This window comes from Tauraco erythrolophus, chromosome 3, assembly GCF_009769465.1.
Source record: "Tauraco erythrolophus isolate bTauEry1 chromosome 3, bTauEry1.pri, whole genome shotgun sequence".
Lineage (NCBI taxonomy): Eukaryota > Metazoa > Chordata > Aves > Musophagiformes > Musophagidae > Tauraco > Tauraco erythrolophus.
This window is the reverse complement of record NC_141467.1, coordinates 95,330,178-95,342,656: the sequence shown is the minus strand read 5'-3', so window position 1 is coordinate 95,342,656 and position 12,479 is coordinate 95,330,178. Positions and strand designations below refer to the sequence as shown.

The 12,479-nt window shown below is 39.0% G+C and overlaps 1 protein-coding gene across 5 annotated transcripts in view; it reads left to right on the top strand.

Moving 5' to 3' along the window:
- The window catches only part of ASAP1 (ArfGAP with SH3 domain, ankyrin repeat and PH domain 1), a 134,249-nt gene that overhangs the window by 81,402 nt on the left and 40,368 nt on the right, over window positions 1-12,479 (top strand). For all 5 annotated transcript variants that reach the window (XM_086608847.1, XM_086608846.1, XM_086608849.1 and 2 more), the window contains 4 exons: window positions 142-211; window positions 2,551-2,638; window positions 3,860-3,908; window positions 12,252-12,415. In XM_086608847.1, coding sequence (XP_086464973.1) covers window positions 142-211; window positions 2,551-2,638; window positions 3,860-3,908; window positions 12,252-12,415 — 371 coding nt within the window. The remainder of the gene's footprint in view (window positions 1-141; window positions 212-2,550; window positions 2,639-3,859; window positions 3,909-12,251; window positions 12,416-12,479) is intronic.

Genomic DNA, 12,479 nt, shown 5'->3' with positions numbered 1-12,479 from the left:
ATCTCCAAGTTAATGGAGGCATTTAGTAAAAATTTCACTGCATCTGTTTGTTTCTCAAGGCTAATCTTCTCAAAATGTTAATGGAATTAACGTGTTTTGAAATCATGTCTAGTTACTGAATTTGTTGTTGATATCCTTTAGGTTAAGGAAGGTATGGCAAAGAAGAAAGTGCACTGTTAAAAATGGAATTCTTACCATATCACATGCAACGGTAAGTTATCTTTATACCTTTTTATTAAAATTAAAATTGAGGTTACGCTTTCCCAGTGAATCTGCTGGTGTGAATCCTCTCGTACAAAAAAGATGCCGTTTCTGCTTCCGACGGTTGAAGTTCTGTGCGTTGCGAGAAGCTGGAGACTGACTTACACAAGTATTGCTATATTTGATGCTCTATTGAAATTTTTCCTAGTTGTCTGCTGCTGACCACTACTGGGAACAGTGCTTCAGGTTAAATGGAGCAGTACACCTTTTCTTACTATACCTGTGAGATACAGGTTGTGATTCATCTGAATAAAACGAGGTGTCTACAGTGTAGCTGTCTGCATCGGAGCAAGATCCTGTCGATTCCTCTGTTAGCCTCTGGAGAGCTTGTCAGTGTAGTCAAAGGAGTCTGGGTAGATTTGGTCAGATGTCTTGTTATAAACTCAATTCTGGCTGATGACTGTACTGGAAGACTATTAACTAGCTCGTACATAGATGTCTGTATTACAGATGTTTCATTCCTACAGAGGATGTTAACTATTTAAAACATTTTAATGCCTACACATTAATTTTGTAAAAAAAAAATTAAAATTGTTCAACTAATCAGAATGAGAAGATGAGAATAAAGGCTGGGTTTGAAATTAGTTTCAAAACTTCTGTGGACTGTAGGAAGTAAGTGAAATCTTCTTTAGCCTTCAAAAATTTTTCTTCAAATTTTTTTTGCGCTACTGCTATAGTTTATGACAGTTGATTTAATACATGAATGTATTTATCAGTAGTTTGATAAGAAAATGGCAAATATATTCAACAGCCTTTTCAATGAACGCTTCAACTGCTTTTGCTCATAAGCATTGACATGGTAGATCTGTGAAGCACATAATTTGGAAACTTGGGAAGTGTTTGATATTAGATGTTATTGATAGAGTCTGACAGATGAGTGAATGTGTTAATACTTTGAGTGCTTTCAGCTAAAAGGTGTGAAATTTTTGAAAGTTTTGATCATAGTGAGTTCTGGGAATGAGGCATATATCTGAAGTATCTTCCTAGGAACGCTAAATCCTAAGGAAGCGGCAACATTACCGTGACAGAGGCAGTTCTAAAACTGTCTTGGCGGCAGCATGACACAAACTTGGCACAAACAAGAGTAATTCCTTTTACTCTTGTTAAAGGAGATGTTCCCATTTCATCAGCCTTTTTTCCCCTTCGCCCCAAATTCCACTGATGGCTAAGCGAGTTAAACAGAAGTTATTACTCTTTGTACTGGAGTGTTGGTTTGGATTTTTTCAATGGCTGGGAAAATATCCTCATGTCCTTTGAGGTGTCACTTAGTCAAATTACTCATGGTTGGTTACTAATACCTAGGTTAGTAATGGTTCAGTTACCACCATTTAAAAAAAAAAAAAAAAAAAAAAAAGGTGTATTGTCATTGTCAAGCACTGTTACAGTGCAAAGAGGAAAGTAATTTTCTTGTTTTCAATGATGAAAACTTGGGATCATGACAATCTGTTCAAGACCAAACTGAAAACTGAGACTCCGATTGCAGATTTAGTCCTTCAAGGAATTGTTGCTCCTTAAGTGTTAAAAATATTGTGCTGATGAGCTTGTTCGGACAAACATTTGACAATGTGGGAAATGCACCTCTAGATTTTTTTTTTTGTGGGTTTTGCATTACTTTTGTATTTGATTTACAACTTCTAACATGAACATCTTCCAAAGCTCAGTTCAGACGTATTTACTGATAACTGACATCTCAAGTTCACTTTATGTCTGCCAGATACGGTAACTTTAATTCAGTATCTCGATGATTTCTGATAAACCTGTATAAACCCAAAATACTTCAAAGATACATTTAGTTATCATGTCGTAAGTAACCCAGTTACAGCAGACAATATTGGTAGATGTATTTATTCCGAGTTCTGAAACTCCAGATCCCCAGCTTCTCACTTACCTTTTAAATGTTTAGGATTATATCTTTGATTTATTTGAAATGGGAGGAAAATTGGAATATGGGCATGCTGTAATGAAAAAATGCATAATAGTTTCATCATTGTTTATTAAATACAATTAAAAAACTTCGTTATTAGCATATTCTAAATTAAGGTTTATTCCTTTAATCTGTTTCAAATAGTCAGGAGGGGTTGCTATGAAGATTTTAATTTTGTTTAGATTTAGCAATCTGTCCTTTCTGACAGACCAAGGCAGACAAAGTCTTGCTGATCTCAAGTGTTTTGAGGGTATACATGTATGCATGCTCACACTTTAAATTAGTATCACACATACCCACACCCCAGAAGGGAAAAATAATCCTAAATCAAGACATTTTTAAAGTAAAATAAATTTTCTCTTTAGTCCAACAGGCAACCAGCTAAACTGAATTTATTGACCTGCCAGGTGAAGCCAAATGCTGAAGATAAGAAGTCTTTTGATCTAATATCACGTATGTAGCAACTTCAGTACCGTCTTGCATTATGTGGGATTTCTAAAAATGTCATTACAAGATACTTTGAGTAAACATGAGGCTACAGTTCAAAATTCAGATCTATATCCAGATACGCAGTGCCTCATGAGTGTTCAGATCACTCTAGTTTGGAAAATGGATTGGATGGACAAATGAATGTAGAACCTTTTGTGTGTGTGTGTGACATAAATACTGTTCGTTTGTGACAAGCCATGAAATGCAGCATATGTGCTGCTCTCTGAAGTTCAGAGAGATGTTTAACAGCTTAGTGGAACATGCATAAGCCATGTCCACCAGGACATGGAAACCACTGTCGGCCTCATCTTGGTTTTCCTTCATTGTCCGTTTTGCTTTTTGACTGCTCTTTGTGGGGTTGAGGAAGACGAGTAGAACCCAATTTCTCTTCTTCTCTTATCCTCCTTTTAAAATATGCTTCTGGTTATCTAAAATCAATAGTGACTTTTCTTCTCAGAATGAAAGGGAAGTGATTGAGTCCCCATCCCTGGATGTGTTTAAGAATAGGGTGGATGATCTACTTAGGGATATGGTTTAATGGGGATTAGGGACGGTTGGACTGGATGATCTCTAAGGTCTTTTCCATCATAGAAATCTACGAAATCTATGAAACCTTCTGTGATTACCCTTCTTCCCATTTTGGTCTTGTATAGCAGGCATTTGTATCCAGTATGATTTTAAAAACAGTTTTGAAGACGATGAGTCAACTTTTTTCTGGTTTCGGTGTTTACATATATAGTATGAAACAACAAACAGTTCCAACATTCTGTATGTACAAGGACAGCCTGTGAAGCCTTTGAATGTGAGAGATAATACCCAGCTCATATGGGTAGTAAAAAGAAGTTTCCTAACCCAAATGGAGGGAAAAGTATATAATAGGAACAAATTCATTTTACCCTTTTCTGCTACTTGTGTTTCAGATTTGCTTCAGAAGGGCAAAATTTGATTCATATGTTTATTTTTCTTTAATATTTCTAAACATAAGACTTCCAAAATATCAAAATCAACAATTTTTTCTGTGTTTTTTTGAGTTGTTTTCTGTAGCCATGAGTAAAGTATTAATGTTGCTAGTTAAGAGCAATTGCTTTCAAAAGCTTTAGGTGCGAAATAGGTTTCAGTAACATACGTGTTGATGCTTTAAAATTTTTCATGTGCCAAATGAGAAAATGTATTTGTTTATTTCAGATAACAGAACATACCACTTTCAAGCAGAAGATGAACAGGAATACGTAGCGTAAGAATGCTTACATTTTTTTTAAGTTTATTTTGCCAATAGAGGTGTATAAAAATCGCACGTAACAGTGGAAATAGTTTTCTCAGTTAATGCAGAAGTAGTGCCTACTGTCTGTTTTTTCTGCTGTTGTGAATCTATAAATGTAAACTATTCTGTGTCACGCTACAGGGCTCTTTAAAACCTTGTAACATTAAAAACAAAACAAAAAAAAAACTAACCAAAAAAAAATTTAGATTGCATCCTTGCCAGCACATGGTTCGTGTGCAGTTTCTTGGCATGATAAAGTAAATCAGATTATTAGAGTTCAAATGAAACATTTTTAATTCTTCTTAAATTTTCCTTAAATTCCTCCTGATTCTACCTGTTCCTTTAAATTAAAAATAATAAATAAATAAAAGATCTTCCTATAACACATAGAAAATATTTAGAAGTAATGCATCTTTTCTACTGTAGGTCTAGAAATAGATGGCAAAGCATATGTCTTTGAGATTTGTGTACTTCAGAATGCAATAACTTGCCTCATTAATGCATGTTTCCAACCAGATTATTTCCTTTCAAACAATCTTCCTTCTACATCAGAACTACTTCTTGTCCTGAGAACCATGTGTCACTTTTTTTCCCTCCTGAATATTGCTCTTGGTGTCATCAAAAGCATGTTGTGCAGAACGTTACAACCTAATGCTCATCACCAGACAAATCTAATGCTCATCACCGAACAATTCTAGGAATAAAGTTACCAGTAAAGAGGGCAGCAGGCCTGAGCCTTCCAGGCTGCCTGATTTTTCAGGACTGTAGTGCTCTTTTGTCACATGTCCATATTCTAATGGAAGGCTGTGTTGCGTTGTGTACTTCGAAGGTACAGGGAATGTTTATTATGGTATTTCAGTTGTTTGGTAGTGTTGGGAGGCATGGCATTGACAGTTCAACGTTGGAAGGCACGAATGAAATGGGAAGGCAGGAAAGTTCTTTGTCATGCTGCTATTTCCTTCCAGAGTCTTCCTCAGCTTTAGGCTGGCTCTTAAGAGTGCAAAGCTGACTTGCTGGTCATGCTTACTGCATTCGTTCTGCAACGTAATTATTCCAGTAAGTTCCTTAGTCAAGAAGAAAATACTGTTGTTTCTGATGAGTGATGCAGTTGATGAATTAGAGCTTTTTGTATCTCTGCCACAAATTAGTTTTTACTATATTTGTTGGTTTAAGAGGTGAAGTTTTTTTTTTTTTTTTGTCTTGATGCATGAGCAAGGTAGGGAGAGAATACATTAGTAGGTTAATTCTTCTGATTAGCAGGTCAATAAATTTAGTTGAGCTGGCTGCCCGTTGGACTGTTTGGAATTCCAGGCTGATCTTGATTCCAGTTAGAACTATAGTTCCCATATATTTACCACTAAAGTCTGATTTATCCCTTTAAAGTCCAGCAGCTGAGAAAAGGATTTGTACTGGAATATTTTTATGTTGTTGCAAGTCTAAAAAGTTTCATTTAGCTAAAGAGACATTAGTGTTGCATCCAAGTGTTGGAATACAGGCAGGCAAACTAATAGACACTATGTATTTTGCCTGTATTAGCACTGTAATACACTAATAAAAAGGTATTGTAAGGCTACTCAGACAAGTATTCTATTTCAGAAAATTACTTAAGTGACCCAAATAATGGTATATACTTCGAGATGCACATGGAAATTTATTTTATTTTTCTTTAGGAAATTTTGTGCAATATCTTTAGTTAATTGCAGCTCAGGAATCTGAATGACTGTTAATGTGTTGATGAAAAACTTCTGTATAACCAAAAGATCTGTGTTTCCTGTGCAGCCATTAGTAGCTCCTAAGTAGTTTTATTTATTATCTAAGATGTCGGGTGAACACCACCCTTTGACTTCCAATCTTGTTGATTTAAGAGCATGTGGTAGGAGCTATGTGATGTAGCTCCTTGATTAGAATTGTCATCCTCTTGTTTCAATTTCCACTTGACTTGTGTATGTGTGTCCTACTTGTCCCCTTCTTTTCCATCTTGTTGCATTTTGTCCGCTCAGTTTTAGTGCTGCCTCTGTTCTTTTTTCTTCATGCACCAATTGAGGAATAAATGCATAAATAGATTTTAAAATCACTTTCCTTCCAGCCTCACATCTAAATAGAGAAAAAAGCAAGATGCATTTCTTTGCACTCCAACTGACCTTGCATACATTGTCCTAGTGATCATTCTAAACTGCTTCCACAAATAGCTCCTCAAACTGCTTAAAAATAAAAATAATTTTAAAAAGCAGATGGTTTAAAATGCAGATCACTGAAGCCTACATTCTGTTCATTCTGTTACAGGTTTATTACTGCTCCCCCTCAAACATTTCCTTTAGTCCAGTGCGTTTCTTGATTTTATTTTCTTTTTTTTATCCAGCCAGCTGTCTGTTGACCTTTAATTACTGCTTGACTGTCCTTCAAAATTCTCAGTGAGTTATTAGATAAAGTACAGTTGGCGGGGAGGGGTGGGGAAGTGTGTCTATGTGCGTGTATATATATACAGGCTCTTTATGTGTATATATACAAGCTCTTTAGGAAGGACAGGCAGGGGAGACGAGAAGGAGGTGCCACCTTCTATGTCAAAGACCAGCTGGAGCACATGGAGCTGCATCTGGGGATGGATAAGGAGCTGACTGACAGCTGACCGGGTCAGATTTAATAGGAAGGCAGGGACAGGTGACATTATACTGGAAGTCTGCTACAGGCCACATGACCAGAAGGATTGAGCACATGAGGCCCTCTACAGACAAGACAGGAACAGCCTCATGTTTACAAGCCCTTGTTCTCATGTGGAACTTCAACCACCTCGATATCTGTTAGAGGGGCAACACAGCAGGGCAGAAGCAATCCAGGAGGTTGGTCATAACTTCCTTCTCCAAGTGATAGAGGAACCAACGAGGAGAGGTGCTATGCTGGACCTTGTTCTCACCAACAAGGAGGGGCTCATGGAGAATGTGAAACTCAAGGGCCTTGGCTGTAGTGACCATGAAATGGTGGATTCGAGACCCTTAAGGCAGTGAGGAGGGCGCACAGCAAACTCACTACCCTGGGATAGAGAGCAGACTTTGGCCTCTTCAGGGTTCTGCTGGGTAGAGTACCTTGGGAGAAAGCCCTGGAGGGAAGGGGCATAAGAGTGCTGGTTAATATTCAAGGATCAACCTCCTCGAAGCTCAGTTCAGGTGCATCCCAACAAAGAGAAAGTCGGGCAAAACTGTCAGGAGGACTGCATGGATGAACAAGGAGCTCCTGAACAAGCTCAAATACATAAAGGAAGTCTACAGAGGTTGGAAGCAAGGAGAGGTAGCCTGGGAGGAATATAGAGAAATTGTCCAAGCAACCAGGGATCAGCTTAGGAAAGCTAAAGCCCTGATAGAGTTAAATCTGGCCAGGGACATCAAGGGTGACAAGAAAAACTTCTATAGGTACATCAGTGATAAAAAGAGGACTAGGGAAAATGTAGGCCCTCTCCGGAAGGAAACGGGGGACCTGGCTACCCGGGATATGGAGAAGGCTGTGGTACTCAATGACTTTTTTGCCTCAGTCTTCACTGGCAAGAGCTCCAGCTGCACAGCCCAAGTCACAGAAGGCAAAGGCAGGGACTGGGAGAATGAAGAACCGCCCACTGTAGGAGATCAGGTTTGAGAGCATCTAAGGAACCTGAAGGTGCACAAGTCCATGGGACTTGATGAGATGCATCTGTGGGTCCTGAGGGAACTGGCAGATGAAGTCGCTAAACCATTATCCATCATTTTTGAGAAGTCGTGGCCATCCAGTGAGGTTCCCACTGACTAGAAAAAGGGAAACATAGCCCTGTTTTTAAAAAGGTGAAAAAGGAAGACCCAGGGAACTACAGGCCAGTCAGTCTCACCTCTGTGCCCAGCAAGATCATGGAGCAGTTCCTCCTGGAAACTACGCTAAGGCACATGGAAAGATAGGAGGTGATTGGTGACAGCCAACATGGCTTCACTAAGGGCAAATTGTGCCTGACAAATTTGGTGGCCTTCTACAGTGGGCTTACTGCGTTAGTGGATAAGGGAAGAGCAACTGATATCATCCACCTGGACATATCCAAAGCATTTGATACTGTCCCACTTGACGTCTTTGTCTCTAAATTGGAGAGACATGGATTTGATGGATGAAACACTTGGTGAATAAAGAATTGGCTGGATGGTTGCACTCAGAGTCGTGGTCAACGGCTCAGTGTCCAAGTGGAGACCAGTGACGAGTCGTGTTCCTCAGAGGTCGATATTGGGACCGGTGCTGTTTAACATCTTTGTCAGTGACAATGGGATCGAGTGCACCCTCAGCAAGTTTGCAGATGACACCAAGTTGTGTGGTGTAGTCGACACATGAGGGAAGGAGTGCCATCCAGAGGGACCTTGACAGGCTGGATAGGTGGGCCTATGTGAACTTCATGAAGTTCAACAAGAACAAGTGCAAGGTCCTGCACATGGGGTGGGACAATTCCAAACACAAATCCCGTCTGGACGGAGAATGGATTGAGAGCAGCTCTGAGGAAAAGGACTTGAGGGTGTTGGTTGATGAGAAGCTCAACATGAGCTGGCAAAGTGCATTTAGAGCCCAGAAACCAACCATATCCTGGGCTGTATCCAAAGAAGCATGGCCAGCAGGTTGAGGGAGATGATTCTGCCCCTCTACTCTGCTTTCATGAGACCCCACCTGGAGTACTGCATTCAGCTCTGGGGTCCCCAATATAAGAAGGACATGGAGATGTTGGAGCAGGTCTAGAGGAGGGCCACGAAGATCATGAGAGAGCTGGAGCGCCTTCCTATGAAGACAGGCTGAGGGAGTTGGGGAGTCAGCCTGGAGAAGAGAAGGCTCCGGGGAGACCTAGCAGTCTTCTAGTACCTGAAGCGGGCCTACAAGAGAGCTGGAGAGGGACTTTTAACAAGGACATGTAGTGACAGGACAAGGGGCAATGGCTTTAAACTGAAAGAGGGGAGATTTAGATTAGAGATAAGGAAGAACTTCCTCCCTCTGAGGGTGACGAGGCGCTGGAACAGGTTGCCCAGAGAAGTTGTGGCTGCCCCATCCCTGGAAGTGTTCAAGGCCAGGTTGGATGGGGCTTTGAGCAACGTAATCTAGTGGAAGGTGTCCCTGCCCACAGCAGGAGGGATTGGAACTAGATGATCTTTAAGGTCCCTTCCAGCCCAAACCATTCTATGATTCTATTAATTTTTATGTGTGTTTTATAAGAAACGTAACTCAGATCTCTAAAGTAACCCCGCCTGTTTGTTTTTGTTTAACATATGCAATAATAGATATCTTCTGCTTTTTTTTATAATTGCGGATAGGGCCAAATGTTGTTTGGACATGACTTTTTTCGTTCTTTTCTACCCTCTTTTTGAAGGTCAAGACGATAGCCATTTCTGTAGGAAAAGCCTCAATTATAAACAAAGGTTGATTCAGGAATTTTGCTATGAAGAAGCACACATCTAACTTCAGTCTATGGTTTAGCAACAGTCCTCAGGCATTTTTTTACTTTGGGAAGACTGAGTTGGAAGGTCTTGATATTGTCTGTTGTTTCTTCCATATAAAAAAGTTGTTTCTGAATATTTGAAAAATATTATACTATTCTCGTTCTGTTTACGCAGTTACCTGGAAACAACAATGTTGCAATAGTGATTGTCAAAAGAGACAGAGAAATTTTTATTGCAAACCAAAAACTGAGTCTAGTTTTTGTTCTTGGGAAGGGGGTCTTTATCGGCTTAGAAATACTGAAGAACAGTAAGAGGAATCTGAGTGAGAGTTTGGTCCACCCTAGATTAATGAATACATGTTTTCTTCGTTGGATCTGGAGGTCACCTATAATGCCGGATTTTTGTTTAGCCTTATGAATTTCTTCAGAACTGGGAATCTTCAGGGAAAAAAAAAAAAGCCCTATAGGGTCATAAGAAACTGCTGAGATCCAGAAAAAGTAGTAGAATCATAGAATCATAGAATCATAGAATGGTTAGGGCTGGAAGGGACCTTCAAAGGTCATCTAGTCCAACCCCCCTGCAAGGAACAGGGATATCTCCAACTAGATCAGGTTGCTCAGGGCCTCATCCAAGCTGGCCTTGTCCAAGAAGATTGGACAACCTATCTTACTGTGTTAGATAGAAGACAGAGCAATTCTGTAAGACTTGAGTAATTTTAAAATTATTTGAAAAGACACTACTGAGTATTACCAGAAGCTTTTTGACTGTTAGCTTGACACTGGTGGTATCGTGAAATAAAGAAAATGCATTTTTTTAAAAAAGGAAGGAGGGAAAAAAAAAGACTAGTACAGATAAGAAGAGGAGGAAGAACAGTATTCATAAGGCAATTTTTATAAACTGTTGACATTCAATTAATATACTGTATTTATTGGTTTGAATTGTTTGTTTTTGAGCGTACAGCCTGCCAGGAAGGCCTGGCGACCAGCTGGGGACTTGTTGTATAAATAGCACCAGTCATTAAGAACGTGTCTGTTGTGCTGGTGTTAAATGGGCCTTACTGCTGGTGTCTGGGAGGAGCTGACGCGGTGGTGCCTCTTGCTCTGGCTGTCTCGGACAGCAGGTTCCTTCCGGCTGAGGAAGCACAACCAAAATACGTTATTGCTCTTACAGTTTAGAAACTCTTAATATGGAAATCTGTATCAAACTAACAGCTGCCTCAGTCATGTCGTGTTTATTTTAATTGCAGCTAATAATTTTTTTAATTGTTACTGCATAGTTGAGTTTTGTTCAAACTCTGCCTTTTTTACAAACTAATCAAGTTGTAACCCTGAAAGAAATTGCCACCAAATGTCAGAATAAATGTTGTCTGTCTGAATTTAATGATTATTTTACTCTATGTGTTTAATACAACATTACTATAATATTAGAAGCAAGACACTGCCTCTTATTGTTTTAATAACATTGGATTTCATCAAAAAAATTGCAGAAGATTGCCATCTAGTGTAGGTTCTTATATTGTGTCTTATAACTAGAGAGAGATTCATGTAAATATATTGTTTTCAGCATGTAAACTATGGGGCAAATTCGTTTTCAAAGTTCATTTTTCAATAATTTTTAAAGCTTTGTCTTTTAAGTACAAGTTCCCAGATTATTCTCTGCCCATAAAAATTTAAAAAACATTTGTGCATGAAGTATATAATATACAGTGCTCATATACCAGTTCAGGCTCTGAATCTGTATTGCAAAATTATATACATAAATTTAGCTCTGAAATCCTTTAAAGTTTATCTTTGCATTATTATTTCAGTGAGAACTTAAGAATTTCAATCTGAAGTTCTCTTTGTTTAGATGACCATAGCCATTTTCGCCCATTTCAGAAGATTGATGATTGCAGCTAATTATGATATTGTAAACAGGAAATGGATTAAGGACACTGCCATATCTCTGTTTGAAAAAAAAAAAAAAAAAAAAAGTGTATTTGCAGTTGATCTGAAAACATCTAAAATCACTATACCTGGGAGGATTTTTTTTGTTCTCTTTTTCGAAGTTACACAACACTGCACCTGTAATGTGCTTGTCCACAGTATAACCGCTTTCCCCTCTTTACTTCTACCTCTAGGGCAGCAGCCACTGAGATATATTTTGTTTGTTTGTTTTTAATTAAAACATTATTGTGTAAACCAAAACTTGCAGAGTGTTTGGAGGGGAATGGAGGGGTGGCACCAGTGCCTGAAATATCATTAAAGAGTCTTGATTTATGGCAGTCAACAGTTGCTCTTAAAATTTCGTGTTGGCTATCAACATTGTTACTCTCCTGTCATCTTCTCTGCCTTACCCCGTTTGTTGCCGTGACAGTTGTCATTAATTTGGACATTACAGTCTGACTTTGATTAGGGCACTGAGACCTGCGTTCCGAAAGGTAACTGGGTATCAACACATTCAGAAATGTGCCTGCTGTCTTCTCTATGAAGACAGAGATGCATGCTGAAGAAAGTAACAGTTACAATTTTCTTCTTTAAGAGTGGGATAGACTTCAGGAAGATCTTTGGCACCTACTTTTAAAGCAGTTAAATTTACAGGAGCTTAACTGCACTTTTTCTTTCCCACAGCTTCTGCTTATTTGAGGAACCTGACAACTGTACTGCTTTGACTTTAAAATTATTCACCAAAGGGACATTAGAATTAAGACTTTTTTCTCCTTGTCTTTTCTCATGCTTACTTACCTTTTCTGAATTCTTTCCGTCTGTCACTCTTTCCCCACTCAGTCTCTCCCACAATACGGTCCTTCCCTGCGTTCCCACTAATATTTTGTTCCTGGCAAGCTTTCTACAGTTTTTAGATTAACTTGTATTTGCAAATGCAGATCTTCATTAAGGTCTTTATCTTGTGCTAGATGGATATCAGTGTTGACTAACAGCAAAGAAGAAGCATTAAATATGGCATTCCGTGGAGAGCAGAGCACAGGGGAAAACAGTTTAGAGGATCTGACAAAAGCCATTATTGATGACATACAGAGATTACCCGGAAATGAAGTCTGTTGTGATTGTGGCTCACCAGGTATCTCACTTTGTTAATGTCATCAACTTCTTGTTGGGAGCAACGTAATTTCTTTAGAGACGTA